Source organism: Apteryx rowi, unplaced genomic scaffold, assembly GCF_003343035.1.
Source record: "Apteryx rowi isolate R43461 unplaced genomic scaffold, aptRow1 scaffold_144, whole genome shotgun sequence".
NCBI lineage: Eukaryota > Metazoa > Chordata > Aves > Apterygiformes > Apterygidae > Apteryx > Apteryx rowi.
This window is the reverse complement of record NW_020447686.1, coordinates 1,168,196-1,191,337: the sequence shown is the minus strand read 5'-3', so window position 1 is coordinate 1,191,337 and position 23,142 is coordinate 1,168,196. Positions and strand designations below refer to the sequence as shown.

The 23,142-nt window shown below is 36.3% G+C and overlaps 1 protein-coding gene across 2 annotated transcripts in view; it reads left to right on the top strand.

Annotated features, from left to right (window-relative positions):
- Window positions 1–23,142, top strand: part of IPO5 (importin 5) — a 44,564-nt gene that overhangs the window by 6,755 nt on the left and 14,667 nt on the right. Inside the window, exons 3-16 of one of the 2 annotated variants that reach the window (XM_026058197.1) lie at window positions 4,352–4,544; window positions 5,084–5,186; window positions 5,420–5,516; window positions 6,598–6,702; window positions 9,591–9,713; window positions 9,807–9,927; window positions 13,488–13,575; window positions 17,138–17,244; window positions 19,738–19,862; window positions 19,953–20,042; window positions 20,134–20,307; window positions 20,534–20,752; window positions 22,046–22,129; window positions 22,965–23,097. In XM_026058197.1, the coding sequence (XP_025913982.1) occupies window positions 4,352–4,544; window positions 5,084–5,186; window positions 5,420–5,516; window positions 6,598–6,702; window positions 9,591–9,713; window positions 9,807–9,927; window positions 13,488–13,575; window positions 17,138–17,244; window positions 19,738–19,862; window positions 19,953–20,042; window positions 20,134–20,307; window positions 20,534–20,752; window positions 22,046–22,129; window positions 22,965–23,097 (1,762 nt within the window). Of the gene's footprint in view, window positions 1–4,351; window positions 4,545–5,083; window positions 5,187–5,419; window positions 5,517–6,597; window positions 6,703–9,590; window positions 9,714–9,806; window positions 9,928–13,487; window positions 13,576–16,483; window positions 16,636–17,137; window positions 17,245–19,737; window positions 19,863–19,952; window positions 20,043–20,133; window positions 20,308–20,533; window positions 20,753–22,045; window positions 22,130–22,964; window positions 23,098–23,142 lie in introns of those variants that run through there. The other variant, XM_026058198.1, reaches the window with a different exon arrangement.

The window sequence follows — 23,142 nt, the reverse complement described above, 5'->3', positions numbered from 1 at the left end:
GGGATTCAAAGCCCTGTTCAGCCGGAGGCCTATGTATTCCTTTATCCCCCTCCCTTGGAAGGAACTGGATTACAGACAAGGCTGCAGAAAATATTCCATCCTGTTTGCTGGGGCTGGGCTGCTGTGTAGTAGAGAATACAAGATTTGTAGAACTAATTGGACAGCAGTTGAGAGGAATCCTGCCTGCAACGCAGTAATTTTGACATTTAAATGGAGAAACAGGGATTCAAGTCCTGCTCCCAGGACTTCTTGCATTTGACGCTAAAAAGTCATCAAGTCAGAACAGAAATGCCTCTTTTAAAAAAAAATGGCTATTTAATTTAGGCTTTCTCATAACCAAATGACTAAACTGTTGAAATAATCACCTCTTCCCTCTGTTTTAGCTTCATACTTTTCTGGTAGAAGAGTGACGCAGGCCCTAGGGAAGTGGAGGGAAGCGCCCAGCTTAGCAGTTAGAATACTTCTCTGCCAGATGAGATGCAAGTTTGCACACCTCAGGCTAAGGAGGGAATTGAACCCGGGTCTCCCRCTTCCTGAGCAAATACTTTGTTATGTAATTAGGACTCTACTTCTTCCTCTGTAACTGCATTTTAAAGAGTTGGACAGAAAGTTGATACATATTCAAGGTTTATTTGATGGTGTTTATCCTCAAGATAGTTTTTGGGCTCAATCCTGATGGCTTAGAGGCTGTTTCTTTGCAGTTCTGATAAACTGCCTAAATCTTAGAGGGGAACAGAAGTTTTGCGTATTCTCCTCTTTGGGTTTGTTTTTTTTTGGGGGGGGGGGGGGAAGGTTGTTTTTTTTTTCCTTACTGGTTAAGTCTAGATTGGCAGTTTTCAATTGTGCCCTAATTTACAGTTGAGTAATTTCAAGCACTATGAAATATTAGAACAAACACTGGGTCAAACTGGATTTCTGCTGTCCCTGCAACCTACTTAGTTTCTCTGACCTTTCTCTTTTTCCTCTCCTTTTTATCACCCCATGGGGTTACGGTTTTTTTTAGTCTGAAAAATACTGCTCAGCTCCCCATTCAGCATTTGAAGGGGAACTGATGTACCTCCCTTTGTGTTATATGGGGGGGACCTTAGCGCTGTGCACTTTGAATTCCACATGGGTCTGGGTCCTCAGATGTTGTGTAAGTCCATATTTGGACCAGGTCCTAAATATTGACCACCTCCATCCATGTGCATTTTTCTTCTCAAGGACTTAAAAGGAACAGTAAAATGAAAGTAAAAATCACTTTACAGTGCTGCACAAAATAGGCTTTTTTAATAAAAAGTTTAGGTAATCCTTATGTTTCTCAACACTTTGAATGCCAATGTGGAACATAGGTATCCCAGATCTCTGTTCATAATTATTCTGCTTCCTTGCTCAACAAGTTGCTTTGCTTCCTGTGCCTTCATTCTACCATTGGTGAAATCTTAGAACATCTTTTTAAAAATACTTTAAATTCTATTAATAAGAAGCAATGCATTTAAAAATTGAGTATTGTGACTATTTACGTTTTATGTTAATACCTTTGACATTCCCATCATTATAATGTGCACACTTTGGTAATTTAGATATGCAGAAAAATCCAGTTCTAGGAGAGAATTCTGCTTTCTCCTGCATTGGTAGATAGAGGCTCTCCTTTTGGAGTGTGCAATTTAGTATATTCTTTCTGTTCTTATTGCAAGCTATAGCTGATAAGTTGCAGGATTTTAAAATACTTGTTCAGATTCATGTCTTGTAATACTTTATATAAAAAGGAGTCTTTGGTGTGCATTAAAAAACACTTGCTTCCTTAAAGCAGAAGAAACAGTCCCAGAGTGGCCATTAATCCAGCTGTGTTCGTCATAATTAATTTCACAATAGTAATTTTCATCTACAGATATTTGCTGAGGCAAATTTGCCATTTATGATTAGAAGCAGTTGCTTCTCTGACTCCTTCAGATATTTGAATTTGCTTTAGGGAATTTGTAAACTTTTTCTAACCTAGCAATAATAACCAGGGGCCAATTCATTTAGTGCAGATCTTGTGTTCTTCTTTGTATCATGTTGCTTGTGTTTTACTTTGCAATCAGACTGTATTTGTCAGTTTTCCGATGTTTTAAACTGAATTCTAGAGAGGTGGGCATTCTTTTTTTTGAGACTACATGTTTTATGAAAATAAGCTCTACTCCCTATCTGGCCACCTATTAGTATTCCAGTAAAGGAACAAATATAATGTGAGCTCACTCATTATCAGAAATCAGAGAATAGGCACAGAAATATTATGATGCGCTGAGTATGGAAAAACATTAAATCAGAGTTTGTGCCTTGTTTAATCCCAGCAGATTCACTCACCAGCCCAGGCTTCTTCTATGTAAATTCACCCTAATGATGAATAGAAATTTAATTTTAACAGTTTCGGTGGTTCTAGGGAGGGGAGAAGGAGAGGTATTGTTATATTGTAGCAGTACTGTTAAAAGATTTTGGCCAAGCTGTAAGTGGGATTCTCAGGGTAGCAGGGAAAGAATCTTTTTCCATATTAACTCATGTTCCCTAGTGCACTTTTGCTGGAGGACCCTGTCTTAAGATGGGAGCTGCAGCTTAGATGGGTGCTGTGACCCTCTTTGTTCACCTTCTGGCTTCCTCAGATCTTCTAAATCTACATATATGGTGGCTTCAGTCTACACAAGCTGATGAGGAAGAGAGAGGAGATGAGGAAGGATGTGGTATAAAGTCCAAGCCTAGTCCTTCTTCCTTTTTGCTAGTGTAGAGACACTGTGTGCAGTACCCTTCTAGCTACATTGAAGACAGCTAGGTGGATTGGATAAAAGCACAGTGAGTCTGGAGATTGCAGAACAGCAAGAATAGTATCTTGGATGATGTTTTACCAATACCTGATTTCTACGGGGCACTTCTGAAGATGTGCCGTTGCTGCACTGTCAGGATCTCTTGTCTTTAGGTTATACTGTAGTGGTATAGTTGAGGGAGATCTTTTGGAAATCAGATAGCATTGGTTCTGCTGTTCATTGAAAGTTTTTGAAATTCCAAATGCTATCATATATTAAACTGCTATTTTTCATCTAAGTACGCACTAAATTAAGGCTATCTTAGGAAAAAAATTGAATGCAAGTTGCATTGGAGTTCATGTAAAAGCAAGTGTTCTATTTAAATTTTGAAACTAGTATATTAATTTTTGCAAGTGCATGCACATTTTGCTCTGCATGTTAAACTTCAAAAGTTTAGGGGTTATTTTTAGTTACTGTTTGCCTTTCTGGAACCACTGGTTAGTGAACAACCTACTTTCTCAAGTTATTCAGCGTGCTTGATTGTCTTTTTGCATTTACTGCAGATTTTGTTTTTATTCATTTTGAGTTACTGCGCTGCACCTTTTTGCTTCTGCTGTTTGTATAATTATAAATAAATATAAATAAGTCATTCTCATAGAATTGCTGCACACAAGCAGGGACCATAGAAGACTGTAATATTTAGTATTTGATGTTTCTATGCCCAACTTAAATTTAAAGGAAAAACACTTCGTCATACATCTCCAAAAGGCTGAAAGTTGTGTGTGGTGGTGGTGTTGTCTTTATTTGTTTTTTAAATTCACAGTAGATTTTTTCTTGCAACAGAGAGAGTAAGATTTTTGGCAAACTTAGAGTTAAATTTGGTTGTTTGAGAATGGGAACGAGGGTTTACTGTTAAACTGTCTGGCAAAGTTTTCTCATTAAGTCACTTTTTAATCCAGAAAAATTGCTTGCATTGTAGTTAACTTAGCAGGCCCTTTAAAATAGCAAAAAAAAGTGCATTTTAAACATCTTTCAATAATGTGGCCAAGTCCTTAACTACTCACAAAATACTGCATCCAAGATTCAGAAAAAACATGATACCTCAGTGAATTCATGATTATTTCTTTGGATATTTTAATAGTTGTGATATTAAAGAAACAACTTAAAATCATGTTTCTGACAATGTTTTTGCCTACTATCAAAGTTGTCATCTATTACTTGAGGTATTCATTCACTTACCAAAAAAGCCTACACAGTAAAAATTGAGCACTTGGAAGCATGATGTCAGTCATCTGTTGTATTCATAAGAGCACGGTGGTTATTTTTCAATGCAGTTTAGAGGCAGACATTACAGAATACAGAGAAAGATTTGAAGCCACAGATGCACAGGCACTCTCAAAGCAGCATAGGTACCAAACGCCTGGTGCTTTTAGTTGGTTTGGTTGGTGAAGAGAATGCTATCTAAATGGCATTGTTCCTTTTCTAAAATCAAGTGGTTTATAGAGCATTGGTTACCCATAGAAATAGGAGTTATCTCTTGTTTCTTGCAGTTCTCCATCAAAACATTTTAATGTATATGATGTCTTATTCAATAGGCTAGACAAATGGCAGCTGTCCTTCTACGACGTCTTTTGTCTTCTGCTTTTGAAGAAGTTTATCCAGCTCTTTCGCCTGATGATCAGACCTCTATCAAAAGTGGACTGCTGTTGATTATTCAGTTGGAAACACAGTCCAGTATGAGGAAAAAAATCTGTGACATTGTTGCTGAGTTGGCGAGGAACTTAATAGGTACTTTATATATGCTGATATCGTGGCACAAAGTTTATGTATTGATAACAGTTTTATTTTTATCTCTTGCTCTCTAGTCTTGTGTAGACTTCTTTTTTTATATACATGACCTGTTAACTGATGTCAGCCATCAGGATATAAAATGAAATTTGGTGTTTGTTTACATTATCCTTGGTCAGATAAGATTCTTTAACACTGTTTTTTAAATTGTTTGACTTTAGGTGAGATTGTATAAAATTTTTAGAAATCCAATTTCATTTCATTTCTAAGTAAAAGTTATGCTGAATGTCCATATCAGTTACTATTTTGAGTACTTTTATGTGACAGTAAATAGTGGCCTTATATTCATGATTTGTTCCTCAGTGCCTTTAGGTTTACTCTTCTTACATTTCAGGCATACCTTATACTGTGACCTGGACACATCTTCAGATTAGTTACTTGGAAATTTAAGAAATAGAGATGACTGGCTGCCCTGTATAATTAAGATCTAACTGCCCTAAAGTTTGCTTATCCTAAAAACTTTGTTGTATTTAATCTAGATGAAGATGGCAACAACCAGTGGCCAGAAGTTCTGAAATTCTTATTTGACTCTGTCAGCTCTCAGAATGTGGGACTGCGTGAAGCTGCTTTACATATTTTCTGGTAAGCTTCCAGACTTTGCCGTGTTTTCACAGGTTAGCCAAATTGTATCTGTAAAAATGTAAGAAACATTGTCACAACTTACTTAAATAATCATATATTTCATTTAATCTGTTGTATTGTGGTTTACCTGATCCTATGTGTGCAATTACTATCTGTAGCTAAAACAATGGAGCTCACTTAAGGTTAAACTAATGTGAATTTGTATTCATGTTTTGATCTTTTCTTATCCTTAGGAATTTTCCTGGGATTTTTGGGAATCAGCAGCAACATTATTTGGAGGTCATTAAACGGATGTTGGTTCAGTGTATGCAAGATCAAGAGCATCCATCAGTAAGATATTTATTTTCCTCTCTCTTTTTTTTTTTTTTTTTTTTTCCTCCTCTTGAGGAATGAAACAGTGCAGTAGTCTCAAACATAAAGGTTGTAACATAAATATTAACCAGAGAATTGTCTGTTGCCTGGAACCTGAAACTGAGGGAGTTTGGACTATGCCTACTGCAGAATAAAAGGGTCAAACCTTTTTGTGGTCCCAAGGCTAAGCAATTCTGACTGGCTCACATCTGCACTGCTTAGGCCCGGCCTCTTCCCAGGCAGTCCTGCCAGGAGAAATCTAGCAGTACTGGCCCAAAGCAGAGCCAGGGGGTTTAGCCAGCAATGTGGGAGGTCAGGAACTCCATGCTTAAGCTCACTTTCTGGCCCTCTTGTTTAACAGTATAGATATATCCAGACTTTTGGGACATACAGAACATATGACAGCCACTTGAACTACTGTGTATGCATACTTTGCTGTATAGACATGTAGCAAATCTTGCTTTTTTAAAATGCTTCAGGATCGTTGGTTTGTGCAGAGAATTGTACTTTGAAAGCGTTTGTCTTGTTCTGGAAAATGCTGAGCAAGAATAGGAAACCTCCTCTGGTGTATGGATTCAGTTTGCTGCTCCTCCAGGGATTACCTTTTTTGACCTTTGAAAGTCAACTGGGTAACATTTTCAGAAGTACCACAAAGTCGTGATTTTAAAGAAGCACATTTTAAATGCTTAGATCATGCTTTTTGAAAAATGAGATTTTGCCACTTGCGTGCACATTTGAAATTGAAATAAGAATCTAAGGACACAATAGCTTTTCCTTTGTAAAACTAGGGAATGCTTGCCACCTCAGAAGAATGATAGGATAAATTTTTTGGTATCATGGAGGACATAGATACAGAGGACCTTTATTACCACTTTACCTTAGTTTGAAGCAAGATGTAAAAGCCCRTATTAAAAACTATTGCTATATCTATTGGGGAAATGTAAAAGGAAAATGATAATCCAAAATATAGTCTCATAATGGGCCTAATATTAAAAGAAGACAAATGCATGTTTCACTATCAAATCTATATACTTCTTTTTCCATCCTGCCTTTCTTCTAGATCAAGACACTGTCTGCTAGAGCTGCAGCTGCATTTGTGCTTGCTAATGAGCACAATCTTCCCCTTCTTAAACATTTTGCAGACTTGCTACCTGGAATCTTGCAGGTAAGAAACTGCACAGGTAAGCTTTAATGTGCCATTATCATCTGTATTGATTGTATCTGAACATAAATTACTGGTCTGTAAACTTGTGTAGCATATGAATTTTTGCCAAGACCTGGGTTAACTGTATATTGGTTTGTCTAACATCAGTCACCAGCAAGATATGAAGGAAACACTAATAAGGAGTTTTGTAAACAAAAGCTAAGAATACATTGCTACTTGACAGGGTTTTGAGGAAAATAGTTCAATGCTGATTAATTTATGCAGTGTTACCTAGATACAAGAGTTAGAATTCTTTGTAAGGTATTGCACTCAAAAATCACACGGCTGTTTTAACTAACCACCACATTGAAATATACTTTAAATTGGGCTAACCTGAGATTTCATGCAGTTATCAGTAACTGGGAAATTCATTGGCCTATGCTATGCAGTATCTCTTTGGTTTATTTAGAAGAAAGTGTAGATTTATTCTTGACAGAGATCCTCAGAGTGAGAACAACAGTCTGGACCGAATGATCTCGACTACTTGATAAACTAGGTACTTGCAAACAAAATGTCTTGTTATGTTTTCATATAATCTCTCAGGCTGGATTAGATTCCTTTTTAGGAGGGCTGGAGTTGGACAGAAGTTGGAGTTTAATGTAAGGTTGTGTACTTCCTTGGGGAAGCCTATTGTAAACCAAACCAGAGGCAGAAATTACTTGAGTTCTGAAGGACTACTGTTTCACAGCACAGATTCTTTTCTGTATTAAAAAAAAGTGGAAATAGCTTGTTGAAGTACCTGTGATAACAGCCATAGTGAAATTTTGGCAGTTTTGAATTGGATAATATACTTTAACCTAAAGACAAACTTCTTGCTTCAGTACATCAGGTTCTTGCTGATGGTGTAAGCTATAAACCTTGTCTGTGTGTGCTTTGTGGCAAGCTGAAGAAAACCTGTGCCAAGTTTACTGGCTTCTGCAATTGATGGAAATCTGCTTGATCTTACTTAACAGAAACTGAGAGGAACTTTTTAATAGAATGAACTGGGTTTGAAAATGTGTACTAATCTGTATAGGATATGTATCTTGATATTTTACTTGGTCTTTAGTGTTTGTTGTCTGTGACTGGCAATGAAAATGGCATTGTTCGTAAAATTGTAACTTGTTGAGAGGACCTTGGCTACTGAATACTGTATGAGTAGGAGTGAGGCAGAATTTGGGGTGGGCATGCCATTTGTCTTGATGCTCAGCAATTAAATAGCGTGCTGTTTTTAGACTTCAGACTAACAGCCCATTTTAAATGTGCGATACAAGTCTCAAAGCTACTATTTCAGGCTGTAAAAGCATATGCTAAACACTGCATTATTGCACTTGGTTTATATTTTCAAGCTTTATTTTGCAACTGTAAGGTACAGAATTATGCTATAAAATCTGTTTTAAAATATTTATTGCAGGAAGGACTAGATTATCTGGCTGTGGTAACACAAGATGGATATGTAGAGCTGGGTTTATAAATAGGAGATGGGATGTGTTAGAATAGTGAGTGACCTTTGGAGTCAGTTGGATACTTTTTGTTGTTGCTGTGAAGTTCATTCTGTTGATGTATTGGAGAGGTAAAAAAGCTAAAATTAAAATTCTGACTTAGCAATTCAGTCTTTTCAGTTAAGTTTCTATAATGGTTGTGCTAGTAGTTCTATTTTCAGAATTCCTAGTAGAACACTTGCATCCAAGACATTTAACTTGCAGTGGGGGTAAAAGTACTTCAACTGACTTTTGTTACTGTCCATGTTCACTACTACTGAAAACTGCCACTGCCTCTTGAGGCTCACTGTTCATTTGGAACCTATTGCTTCAGAAACAAAGACTAAAAATAGCAGTGTCTTGCTTTAACACACTGTCCAAGTTATAGTCAATATAAAAGACAGAATTTTAAAGAAGCTTCCAGTAAATATTATCTTATGCTTTGCCAGGACTAGAGGAAGAATGGTAACAATTAAGCACGAAGATTTTAACAAAGATACAGGAGAGACTGTCAGAACAGTTCTGATATTAGAAGGTGCTTCTGTTTTAGAAGTGAAAGTGTGAGCCAATCGAGTGGCATTATCAGAAGTGCTGGATTCAAGATTAAAGTATTAAAAGCAACTAGTAATTCACTTCTAAAATATTTCTACATTAGGAGAATATGAGATTTGGCTAATAAAATTTCCTTTCAAAACCCCAAAGGTGTTTTTAAAGACTGTTTTTTTGTTTTTCTTCGCGGTTTGGGGTTTTTCTGGCCTAATTCTAGAAGAATTTTAACATTGCTGAATAACTTTGTGTTGTTGTAGTACTAGAGTATCAATCTGGGCAGTAAAAATAAGTTTTAAATTACTTTTCAGAATATGGCTATGGGTTAGGAAAGATATTTACAAAATCTTGATTTCTCTTCTTTCCTACATGCTGTGACTGAAAGCTGAAAAATCTGCTTTATTTCAGTGGTTCCCCAGAGTTATCTGGAAAAAATAAGAACAATTAAAACTTGATGTTCCTTGTGTTTGTAAGCTTAAGTCATTCAAAGCTGTTCTCACATAATAGTGTGAAAGGAGTTAGGCTGATTTTTCTTTCTTTTTGGCAGATTTATTTTGAGTTGTTCTTTATTGAAAATGCTTTTTGAAGCTATACTTGTCAAAACATAGTGTGTATTTTGCCTGTTAGTACCTCTGATTTGTGACCTGAATTTTACTGAGTGTTGGTCTACTGTGTTAGGTTTAAATTAATACTGGTCAGAATTAAAGGCGTGCAACAGTATGAGCATAAAACTTACTTCCAGATAACTTAATTTTTGGACCCTGCGTATTATTGCTTTGTAGTTCCATTCATAGCATTATTTGCTTTTTTATTTAATCTTATCTTCATAATATCTCTTTATAGGCTGTAAATGATTCCTGCTACCAAAATGATGACTCTGTCCTGAAGTCCCTTGTAGAAATTGCAGATTCGGTTCCCAAGTATTTACGACCACATTTAGAACCTACATTGCAACTAAGTCTGAAGGTAAACATATGAACTTAAAAAAAAAATCACAGCTTTTTTTTCTTTTTCCTGAAACTTCTGTTCTAACCGTTTTGCTCTGATCTTCTGGATTAGTTGTGTGCAGATGCCAGTCTCAGTAACATGCAGCGTCAATTGGCACTTGAAGTAATTGTGACCTTGTCAGAAACTGCTGCTGCTATGCTGAGGAGACACACAAACATTGTTGCACAAGCCAGTAAGTATTGTGCTCATTTTCTCTGTTTAAATATTTTGTTTTCCTTTAAATTGATTTTTGCAGGTGTTAAGTAGCAAAACCATGTCTAACTTTGAATTTGCTGGTGCTGATAACTTTTAGTGGCATCCTGAATTGGGTTTTCTTATGGAGAAGGCCTTTTCTTATTATGACTTTTCATAAATTAATCTGTGCTTATGCAGCCGCCAGCAATTTGCATAAAATTACAGTGGACTCTTCAGTAGGTGTTTCCAAGGAAAATACTAGTTTCATGCTTTTCTGCTGGCTTTGGAAATTTGGACTGTAAAGAAAGGTTGGTGCATTTAGTGCTGAAGTCCTACGTTTAAAGTCTGGTATGTAGGCCAGATATTCTGTGGTGCTGGCAACTCTGAAGACTGAAGGAATTCAGCACACGTGTTGAGCTTCAGTGTTGAGTTAAAGCTGTGAGTTAAAAAATGAGACGCTTATATAAGTACTTAGAGACTAGTTAGTCTTATTTAAAATGTGGACTGTAAATCCTTTGAAGAGGCTTCTTTTCTTTTAATTATGCAATATCCTTTAAGATACTAAAAATAGCTTTGTCTTCTAGACAGCCCCAGCAGCAGTGCTTTTAAATGGCATATACACTTCTATTTCTCTGTTTTGTTTTTTAATCCCTTTTTAAGAGCAGATCAGGGCACTGACACAGTAATGTGGCCTGCCTTTGGGAGGACTCACTTCCCTTCCCTCTCACCCCCTAGCCACATTTGTGTTTCTCTAGATATTTGTTTGTTTTCTGAAACGTAAAGGCAACTTTGTTTTGTGCTTCTGCAGTTTTGAAAACTTTAACTTAGCTAAATGATTGAAAGCATACTGACCATTTTTGTATATATGTTAAAAAGCAATCAAAAGGCTGATTAATTTTACTCATATGTTTGGGTGGGGGAAAGTTGTGGATAGGCAGGTCTCTGATAAAGTAATTGTTAAAACTCCTGGAGAATGTTGTAAGTTTAAGCCATTCAGAGCTGTTCTCACGTAACAGTGAGAAAGGAGTTAGGCTGGTTTTCTTTCTTTCTGGCAGAATTATTTTGAGTAGCTCTTTACTGAAAATGCCAGAATTGTCTCTTTGGCTTGAATGTGTTTAAACTATTGATTAGAGGTTTTGTTTACTTGTAGAATACATGATGTTTCTAAATTCGTAAATGTTTACAATACTGTACATTCACTTGCAGTTTGTCATGAATATTAACACTTATCAATTTATCAACTTACTACGTTGTTCATTACAAGCTTCCTATCTGGTCAGGCAGCACAGTTTCTCTGTTTAAAATGTATTACTTTTATATTGGGATGCTAGTTGCAGTTTGGGAATGGAATATTTGTATTGAGATAATGTATTAGGATAAGGCACTGAGTGGGAATGAAATGCCTTTGGTTTGCAACCCACCTTAAAATCCCTTTTAATATTAAGCAATCACTAAGGTAAAAGAAGCTTATTTTCCAGAGTTGTTAAAGCAGTTATGTTTGGAGAAAAATACAAAGGTAGCCAAAAAGGATGGCTTCTGTCTTGTTTTTGTGCTTATGTTTAAAAGGGTTTCTGTTTTAAAAGCTGTTAGATCACTTAATTTTCACAGCTGGAATCAGGTCTTAAGCAAAAATGTCATCTGAGGTTGTTTTTGCTAAACCTGATGCTGATCTAGAAGCGAGTCTGTATCCTGTGTACCTGTTCTCTCCCCAGAAATTCCATTTGGGTTCAGACTTCCCTCCTTGAGCTCAATATTTAAGATATCAGGAGGTTTTATTGTTCTGTCCCTAGAAGTCAGAGTGGCAGCCCAGCTTTGGCTATTGTTTTGTTCTGTCTCTAGAAAATGGCTGGTCATGACATGTTCAGACAGTAAGCAAAGGTTAGTGGCCTTGTCCTTAAGTTGATTATAAACAATTCTATATGTTGTTACTAGTGAAATTGTGAAGGCCTTCTGGAACAATGTCAAAATTTTAACACACAACTCTTCATAAACAAAGCTTCTTTGAAAAGCTGTAGTTATTGACAGCTATGTTCATATTAACCATAAAGAAGAAGAAAATGTTTAGAAGCTCTTGCAGGTTCTAGATGTGATAGTAGCCAGATAGTTTTGACACTAAAGACTTGATAGTGTCCATGAGGTTATCTTGATGTGTATATAAAAGCACTTTTTGAAGGTTGTTGCAGCCACAGTATAATCTCTGGCTGAAGATACATAGCCACATCAAGCAATTCAATCCATAATTTGATCTTTTCTTGATACTTATCACACAGTGCTGTCAGTATTTTCTTCCGTCATCAGTTGTGATAAGGAGTTTCTCACCTTTCTAGGAGAATGGTGATGTTGAGTTTGCTTAGGATTGGCCTTTTTGTAGATTATATTAACGCAAGTGAGTAGTTGCAGTATACCTAATCAGTTGCAGTAAAACTCAGCAGCAGCACCAACTACTGTATGTACACTAGTTTTTGAGGTAGGTTTCTGAACATTTAACTACAATGCTTGTTTTCAAGGTATGCTGTAGACTGTGTCCTAAAAAATTCTTAAAGCTTAAAGATCGAATATTTGACTAAAAACTTGTTTGTAGGACAAAGTGAAGCTTTTTGCATGAATGATCTTGACTTCAAAAGAATGTTCTGAGCAGCTAGTGTGATATGAAGTAAAGACCACTTCACAAGCACCTCTACTCCGCACTGAAAGTGCAAGGAGTGCTTTTCACCTTTTGGCTTCTGAAATGCACAGGAATGGGCACCTGACTCTTCCTAAAGTAGACAACAGTACCAAATACTGGTACTTGGATATTGTGATAAAGACTGTAAAAAGCCTATAGAAAGATTTGTATTGAGAAGAGCAGACAGATTCAATCTGCAGAGGTAGAAGTAGAAAACTGATGGATTGTGTGCAAGGGTTTTTTAAGTCACAAGACTATTACAGTGTATGAAGGGGCATGTGTCTCAATTTCTAAACTATTACCTTTTCTCAAAGTGAGACTTTATGCCAAGTGATCGCTGTACATCTAACAGTGAAGTTCATATTAGGAAAACTGAGGGGCAAGTATTATTCCTCCATAGTTGGTATGTTCTCTTTCATCAGTATATGTTCAAAGGATGATGTCAGAGCCTCAGGGGAATAGATGAAGTGTATCTGAGTTCTTAAAGCATATATTACTACTTTAATTTTCATGTAACTTACAGACTTTATCAATGGAACTCACTTCTCAAATCCTCACAGTTTTAAAAAAAAAATCTCATGTTGCAATATGAGTCTTAGTAAGAAAAACACTCAGGGTTTTTTATTAGGTTGTTTGTTTTTAATGGATTTGAATGTTCAGAAAATATTCTTCTGAATAACTATTCTCAATTATTGTATGATGTGATTTGACAGATAGGTATCAGACAGACTTAGCTATCTACTATTGGAAGAAGTATTTTTCCTTTGGTGCATGGTGGATTTTTTTTGTTTTTTGGGGGGTTTTTTTTGAAGGGAGAAGAACTTAAAACTTAGGCTTGCTATCTGAGAATCTGTTGTAAGAAAGTAACCTGAATTAAATTTTTTTTTTTCCAGTTCCTCAAATGTTAGCAATGATGGTTGACTTAGAAGATGATGAAGATTGGGCAAATGCAGATGAGCTTGAAGATGATGATTTTGACAGGTAACTGTGAAATGAGTTGTTTCAATATGCTATAAAGACTGCATGGCTAAGAGCAGTTTGTAAGTGCAGGATGCAAATGATTGCTTTTTCTTTACTCCATTACCTTAACTCCTCTGATTTTGTTCCTCCAGTCAAGAGCAATACATATGACTGTTCCTAGACACTAGGAGTGAAAAAAAAAAAAAAAAAAAAAAAAAAAAAACAACAACCATAATATGAATTGATACCGTAAGTAACAGAGAACTAATATAAGTGGTTTGGCATTACAAATAACCACACCTGCTTTCAAGTACAGTTTATACATAAGTTATTTGGGTACTGTTTAACTCTGTTTAACTCTTTCAGTATTTATGTATTGCTGTAATTCTGCAAGCTGCATGTCTACTTGCCTACTGTTTCCATTATTTTAACTTGTCAAACTTTTGTTCCTTCTGTAATTTGTTACTTAGGTTAGGAGCAATGACTTCTGAACTTTTAAATACCAGGCATATCCTGAAGTAACTGGAACCAAAACCTAAGGATACTGACCTGTTTAGTCATCTCCAGCCAGTCTCTTCATATTTTTCTAGGTCTATGCCCTTGTGGTGTTAAAGGTGCCTACCTTTGAAAGGACATCAGAATGCATAGTGGAATTGTTTGCTGGTCATCTAACTCATAAAATTGTTGATTTTGCTGTTATTTTAAATCCGTTAGTATGGCTACTGGTAGCTTATCCTATTGCATCTTAGGTGAGAAACATCTATTAAAGATGCCCAGTCTCTCTGATTTCTTCATCCCTGCCTGCTTTGTAGCTTGCTCCAGCTTTCCACTGGAATGATAGTGGTTTGTCTGCAGCATCCTCTCATGTCTGCTTTTGTCTAAATACAGACAGAATGAAACATGAAATAATGAGGTAGTTATCCCCACGCTTCTGTAAAGACACTGATGTTCATTTACCAATCTTGACATTTTTTGCTACATCTGGAGCCTCCTTCAAGACTCAGATGTAATTAGTATTTCAGAACAGTTTGTCACAGAGGACACTAAAATTTTAACAAATGCATGAAGGAGAAGAGAATCCTGAAGGAGGAATATTGAAGGGAAAATAAACTTTTCATTGATGTTTCCTTACTAAGAGTGATCAAACCAAGTATCAGTTGTGCAACTTTTCCTTCTCTGAAGCAGTTTCCCAAGCTTGGTCTTGCACAATTTTATTTACATTTGTCTGGAAATATCTCCTGCTCTGTCTTTCAAATCCTTCCCCCCTCTCATTACTTAAATTAGCAATCTGGTTTGAAACCTTCATAGGAAGACAGGCTATGGAAAAGTTCTTGATTTGCCACTGAACTATATAGTGACTTCTACTAGATATGAGGCATGTAAAGCCACGTCGCATAGGAATTTATGGAAGAGCCTGTTTAATCTCTGCTTGACTTGGAATAAAATTTTTTGTTCCTCTTGATTATTGAATTCAAAAAGAACTCTTTTTTTCCCCCCTCTCTATCAAGATAGACTGGATCCTTTTGACCTGTTTTCTTTCCTCATTTTTGTTTTTGCCACATAGGTAGAACTGTTGGGCGACTGCATTCAGGTTTGTCAGGTGTTTAAATCTTTTCAGCTAAATTTCAAGAGGAAATAGCTTTTTTTTTTTTTTTTTTGAGTTAAGGGGAAAAAAAGTTAAAAATTTTTATCAGTCTTTCAGGGCGTGGAAATTTATTCAGATGACCTGTTTTAGGCAACTTAGTAAGCACTCGGTATCACCCCTGTGAGGCATGCCAATTTCTCGTGTTGTCAGCATAGTAACTTTGTTCCTCCAAACACAAGTTAGATGCCTATGGTTTTCACCCCTGTGAAAATTTTTTTTTTTTGTTACAAATTGCAGGTAGAGTAAGCAAAGACCAGAAAACAGGTTGTGCTCAGCAAAGTTAGCCGAAGGGAGAAACTTAGCTTCTCTGGCCCTATGAATAAGTGGAGAGATTGAGGCTCAAACACAAATACTGTATGCCAGCTCATCTCTGGTGACTGAGCTTATGGTCTTAGCAGCAGATATATCCATGTTGTTATTTGTTTTCCACAACTGCAGATCGTCTTTGTGGAGCAGTGTTGATTAACTCATGTGCATACTAACCTTTTCTTGTGCTTGCGTCTTCATTGCTGTGGAAGAAGTTTGAGATTTTGTGCAGTCCCAGAAACAGGCTAATGATTATCAGACTGCAGCCTAGTTAGGGTGTGCTTGGTCTGACCAAGGGGGATGTGAGTCAGCCTACACAAAAAAAAAATCGTAATGTTTTAGTGTTTCTAGTTTCTTGCTAGTCTGACTTCACAGAGCAATGAAATCCTAAAGCAGGAAGAGATTAATCCAACTTCCTCTTCCCCTGGCAAAGTCGAGAAAATGTTTCAGGGAGGTATGTGATCACTCTTGTAAGATCTTTATTTCCTCAAGTTGAATGTATGAGTTAATGGTGAAAGGAAAGAGCTCAAGGAATGTCAATTCATATGAAAGCTGCCATTATTTTTCTAAGTTTGCTCCAGTGAAAATCTTCTGCACTCATGCTCTGTTTTTCTGCTGGTGATGGTTCTGTTTGTTTGAACATGATTAATCTGTATCTCTGAAGAACAAATATAATATTGTGGATATCTTTGTGTGAACACCTTTGTCCACAGCATGTGAATTTCTAGACTACTTACGGTTTGTAATGAGACTTGGGGATTCAGGCATGATAGTTTGAAGACCTCTATTTCTGACAAAGTTGACTGATGCTTGAAAGGAGAGAAATTCATCCGTTTCTGAAACCTGTTACTCGTTTTTTCCATCAGCATGGGTGTTCAGGATGTACTGTAATAACCTTAAGCTATTACACTGTTGATCATACCCAGACTGTAACAGTAGTTAGCTGTGTCCTGGAAACTCTTTTCCCCTTTTCTACAGGGAACAATTCTTTTGGGTGGAGCAAATCACTTTACACAGATAATGTTTGGCTATTCTCAGTTCTGGAACTGGCCGCAAGTCGCAGATTCCTCACCTAGATTGAATGTTTTCTGCCTGAGTCACTGGCAAGAAGAACGTGCTACAGAGTACTGGTACTGCAGCCTCACAAAAAAGAAGTCTTTTAAATGCTAAAGCTTGAATTCTACTGGTTCACTTGATTTATAGCAACTCTGAACTGAGTCATGTGTGTTCTCACGACTTTTGTACAAAATATGCTGGCCAGAATTATTTTAATTGACTGCAATTTTAATTTATTGCTTTCTAAATACATGCAATCATTGTAAAATTCTTTCTGTACCTTTAGTGCTAGTTAGACCCAAGTTCCTCTGGTATTAGGCTTAAGCATTTATTATTGGTAGCCCATTGAATAAGTGGAGCCTTGAGTGTAAATAAATATTTTGTAACTGAAGCATTCCTGATATAAGTGTATGTTTTAGATTTGGGCATGCTTTATTTACTTATGGAGGTTCGTATATATTCAGATGGTAAAAGTCTGAAGGAATAGAACAGCAAGAAAGGCACTTCTGTGCCCTGTTGAACTGTTTGATTTATTGTAGATATCAAACCATTGATATTTTTCTGACTGATATTTAGCAATGCAGTTGCTGGTGAGAGTGCATTGGACAGGATGGCATGTGGCCTTGGAGGAAAACTTGTTTTACCTATGATTAAAGAACATATTATGCAAATGCTTCAGAATCGTAAGTAATTGTAAATTTTTACAATTCTAGCCTTTCCAAAAATGTTGATAACTCTTAAAGCTTCCTGTTTAGTTAAGTAACTTTTTTTGACACTTCCTCTTTTGATTTCAGTAACAAGAACTGTAAATACTGTAAACTTGGTGGTTAAGACCTTTTAGACAGAGATTTATCAAACTTATATACAGTGTATAAAACTTTTTTTCTACACCATGGCCAACTAAACTAAAAGATGTCAGACCCAAAACTGCAGTTTTTAACCTTGCTGTCTGTGAATTAAATGTAGATAAGGGAAGACTTTCTCTTATTTTAGAGTATTCTCTCTAAATCAGTGTACAGCGCCCCTCAGTACCTTAAGTGTGCCCAAACTGCCTCTTTTTACACTATAGCTCAGATTTTTTCCTTCTTCAGAAATGCTGCATATAAGCAAATCATTAATACATTACAGTCCGTAGAGGAGAATTTGTTTCTCCTGAAATTTGACACACCGCAATACAGTGGAACTCTGTGGTGGGCTGACTCTGGTTTTGGTATGCTGATTCTAATATTTGGCTCATGAGGACATTCCATATATTCTTATCAGCTGCTCTGAACTCTTCATTTTCTCTTCCAAATACCTGTAATGATTGCTTAAACAAGCATTCAGACAAACGTGCATTTGTTGCATGCACACTTTCAAGTGGCCTGTGCTTTGGGCCCTCAAAATAGAAGATTACGCAGAACCTCTGGCTTCTTTTCCTATCTTAATGGTTTAAAACCCAGTCTGAAAAAGGCTGTTATATTAGATATGGAATATAGGGCTACTCAAGGAAGGTACCAAAGCTTAAACCTTTATTAAGTCTGTCTGGAAATAAATTTTTCAGTGAAGAAAATTTTATGTTGGAGGCTGGTTAATCTGACTCTTCAATGCTTGTATCTTCAAGGTTAGCAAATATCTAGTTTTGTAGTATCCACAGAAAGGTGTGGAGTTAATGGCCATAAGACCTGTCTCTTGTGGGCAGGTGAAATCACACAAGTGATGAGTCTTTTTTTTCTTCTTGTTTTCATCAGCACTTTCCCTAAACATTAGTATTTTTTGGAAAAGGGAAATGCAATTGGCATTTTTTGGTTCAGAGGTTCTCATTGGTAGGGAGCTGGGGGGGAAAGATGAGGACATTTAGATTAAAATGTTTAAAAAAACCCCCACAAAACTCTGAAATCAAACTGTCAGACAGCTTACTATCACAAAAATACTGAATTGCACTAATGGAATGTTATCTCTTTTGTTGCTTCCCTTCTTCTAACCCCACAACTTTTTTCACAAATGTTTATTGGAATAATAATTTAAAATCTCCATTTTTGGATATGGGTTAGTCAGATGGTCCAAATACAGTTGGATTTCATTTTGTAGTACTACTAGCAGGTAATCTAGACTTGAAATTAATGAAAATATGGTGAGAGCAACAAGAGGTACAGGATTAATTAGGAGCAACCAGTGAACTTAAATAGCAGCAAAATTAACTGCTGCTTCACTGCACCTTCTATCAAAATGGTACTTTATCTCCCTCTGATCAAACAGAAGCTTGAGTGTGAGGATTCTCCTGCTGTGAACCATGGTGTTTTACATTCCAGGGATTTAATATGTTACTAGCAATAATGAAATCTTGCATTATTTTGGAGAAGAAGCTCGGTTACCTGTCTCTCCCACAGGGTGTTTGATAAGCCTGTTTTCTTTCTCTTCTGTGTTTTTTTTTTTTTTTTTTTTTTTTTTTCCTGTAATCCCTGTGGTTCTAGCACAGAGGAATACTGTTACAAATCACAGCTATCTGCATGCTTCCCTGGCCTAAAGAAAAGGAGAAAAAGGAGAGGGGCATGAAAAAATTCCAACAAAACCCTCTAGGGGTTAAAAAAAACTTAAAAACTTAAAAAACACACACACACACACACACACACACACACACACACAAAAAAAAAAACCTTGCATCCCTAAATGGGATATTATTGTTCTTAGTCTTGATGAGACTTCTGAGTCTCATTAGTTCTGATTAAATTAATGCCTTAAATTTAGATATTGTTTGCTTCGCTAGATTTTTCCTCCTGCCCCCCTCAAAAGAGGGAGTTGTGCTGTTCTGGTTACCATTCTGATACTAGGAATACTGTTCTGATACCATTGAGAGGGGGAAAAAAAATGAAAGGAAAAAAAAATTATTTGAAGTTTCCCTGGTTAGTTCATTTAATTAAAATGCAATTCCCAGACGTTAGTACTAGATACATATTTGTGTCAGCGGTTTAGAACTTTCCTCTAGGTCTGGATTTGGCCTGGATTAGATAACCAAATCTTTAGGTGCACCACTGGAATTATGCATGAGGAAAAGTGAAAAGTATCTAACAAATCAAGTTGATTAATCAATTCTCCTTCCCTTCCCCCTACCCCCCACCCAAAAATAGGTGATTTGTGTATATTGTGCTTTGTAATTTCCAAAATTATGAATTTTTTTGTTATTCTGTCTTCTGTAGCTGACTGGAAATACAGGCATGCTGGCTTGATGGCACTCTCAGCCATTGGGGAAGGTTGCCACCAACAGATGGAAGGAATATTGAATGAGATAGTTAATTTTGTTTTGCTATTCCTTCAGGATCCTGTGAGTCTAATTCAGTTAATTATATCAAAATGTTTTCACTTCTGCTGTCTTGACCACTTGTTAACTGTTTGAGGGAATTTATTTTTTCAGCATCCGAGGGTAAGATATGCAGCTTGTAATGCTATTGGACAGATGGCAACAGACTTCGCACCTGGTTTCCAAAAGAAATTTCATGAGAAGGCAAGTTGTAGATCAGTAGGACAAAAGTGATAAAACCATGTCCCATTCAGACACTTGTTTTTTAATCTGAAAATAAACTTTTCTGTTGCAGGTGATAGCAGCTCTTCTGCAAACCATGGAAGACCAAGGCAACCAGCGTGTTCAAGCCCATGCAGCTGCAGCACTCATAAACTTCACTGAAGATTGTCCCAAGTCGCTGCTTATTCCATATTTGGATAACCTAGTGAAGCATCTTCATTCCACTATGGTGATAAAATTACAAGAGGTATAATATACTGAATGAGTCACTTTGTGGAGGGTAATTTGTCACATACACAAAGTCTCTGTAGCCGAACATAACATCTGAAATAAACCAGTAGACATATCTGCTGATATTGTTGTAAACTGACAAGAATTAAGACACATTTAATAGCAGAATTTTAGGTGTGGCTTGCTTTTGAGTAAAATTTGTGTGTTAGAAATATAATCCTTTCTTTTTCTCTCTCTCCAAGTTGATACAGAAAGGTACTAAGCTAGTTTTGGAGCAAGTTGTGACTTCGATTGCATCAGTTGCAGATACAGCAGAGGAGAAGTTTGTTCCCTACTATGACTTATTTATGCCCTCTTTAAAACACATTGTTGAGAATGCTGTTCAGAAGGAACTAAGACTTTTACGAGGAAAAACTATTGAATGCATCAGCCTAATTGGTCTTGCTGTTGGTAAAGAAAAGGTAAGCTGAGGTCTAATCTGACTGCCTAAATATGTTTTAAAATACCCTTGTTTTCTTCAGGGATCATATTGAATTATTGTTGTGTTCATCTGTTAAACATCTAGATGTGTTGTCGCTGGTTTCCATGTTTGTATTCCCCTTTTCTATTTCTGAGAACTGTCTTGCTGTTTAGAATCAGAAATTCAGAATAGAAGCCTGTTATTTAAAAGAAAAAAAAGTTTTAAGTTACTCTTGTCATATTGGACAGCTGTTGAAAGTGAGGTTTAATTTTTTTTTTCTTAAGAGAAACACTGAAGCATCTCATATAGGCAGTGTCAGAATAGGGACTAAAATGTGTGTAGCTAAAAGGAAACTTAACATAGTTTTTAGAAGCAGATGCCTGAAAAAATTTGAATGTGCTTCTGGTAGTGCTGCCAGTACTTGTTTGTCATGAAATTTGATATATTTGGCAGTTGTTTTTCATATGTTGGTTAAAATGCATATCCATAAAGAAGCCAAGGAACAACTGTAATGGGCTATATAGGAGTCTGAGTGGTGTTCTGATAACAAGTTAGAATTGTTGTTTGTAGACTTTAATTTTACTGAGTGATGAAGACAGAAAATTAGTTTTAAATAAAATAACATGACGTACATATTAGGAAAACAGTAATAGCAAAAGAAAATCTCTGCCCTTTCCTTTGACTTAGAAGAAGGTCTGCTAGCAAACTTAGCCATTTATGTAACCAAATTTAAAACACGTTAAGCAGAAGTAACCTTTGATAAATTCTTCTTGGAGGGCTACTGGAAACCCTTTCACTGTCAGATCTCAGAAGTGGATTATAATATTTAGCATGGGGAAGGGAGTGGAAAGAGGGTAGGTGTGTAACATCACTGGGGCATCTGACATGACCTAAAATATTACTAGCTTATGAGTAGTATGCTCATGCTGTTGGCTCATCCCAGTTCCACAGAGAAGTCGTCAAAATAGTAGGAAGGATATCTGGGAAAGTTAGAATTGTAAGATTCTTTTTGAGAACGTTTATATTCATGTAGCACTTTTTTAAATAGTTGCCCATTTGCTTTCGCGTATGTGAATAGAAGTACAGTGTAGTTAAGTCCATAATAACTTTGTGGTGCAGTCAAGAAAAGAAGTTGTATTTTCCTTTTATCCTCATTTCAATTTATTTCCAACTTTAGCTTGTGTCTTGAGAGTGTGTTGGGTATTAATGCTCACTTAAATTGTTTGGTTCTGAGTCTTGGAAGAGTACCCTTCTAATCTGCCTCTAAAAACATATGGTTGTTTCCTATTTCTAGTTTATGCAGGATGCCTCAGATGTCATGCAGCTGCTGTTGAAGACACAGACAGACTTCAGTGATCTAGAAGATGATGATCCACAGGTATGTTAAAAAGTATCTCTTTATATCACATCATTTGGTTAGTATTTAACATACTCTTCATACACGTGACATTCCCCGAAAATGTAATTACACCATCAAAACTGTTCAGCCCATTTTACAAAAGTTAAGACTCAGTGCCCTAAGATGTCCTGGAATCTGGTTAGTAAACAGCGTAGTTATTAGATTTTTTTTTTTTTTTTCAGAGAAGTGCATTTAAGAGATCAGTCTTCCAGGGTCTATATTTGCTGAAGAAATTTTAGCATGCATGTGTGCAATCATTCCTCGTCTATTAGTAACTGCTTTATTTGACATTGTATGATCTATTCACTTGCTGTCACCTTTTATAAATAGTTCCACGAGCTTCATTAGACAGCTGTTCTAATGAGTGGACAGCTATTCTGACGTGTGAATCTGAAAACAGATGTTTCTCTGAAAACACAGTACCATGGTCTTTTGCTGTTTTCAGGAATGAAGCTCAGTAATATCATTTAAATTAAGGAAATTCTTTATTTCATAAAGAACTTTTTTACTTTTGAAGACGGTCATGGTTGCATTACAAATACATCTTATACTATTACATTTTTACATATATAGAAACTTCTATAAGAGATACTGTCAATGCGTGGTTACTTGTAACTGTTTGGGAGATGTTTGGAAGATGCATTTTTATATAGCTTGCACGTAGAATTAGTTTTTCTTCTTTGAAATGTTTTATACACTGCTGACAAATTCTGAAAATAGTCCTATTATATAATGTTTTTCTTTGCACTTTCCTTTTAAATATGCATTAAAACAAAATGTGGAACATAAATTCTGACTGCACTCTCATTTATAGATTTCTTACATGATCTCAGCATGGGCCAGAATGTGTAAAATTCTTGGAAAGGAATTTCAGCAGTACCTTCCTGTTGTCATGGGACCTTTAATGAAGACGGCGTCCATTAAACCTGAAGTAGCTCTTTTAGACAGTAGGTTTAAGATAATGTTTTGCTTGAAAATTACTGAAAAGGTTC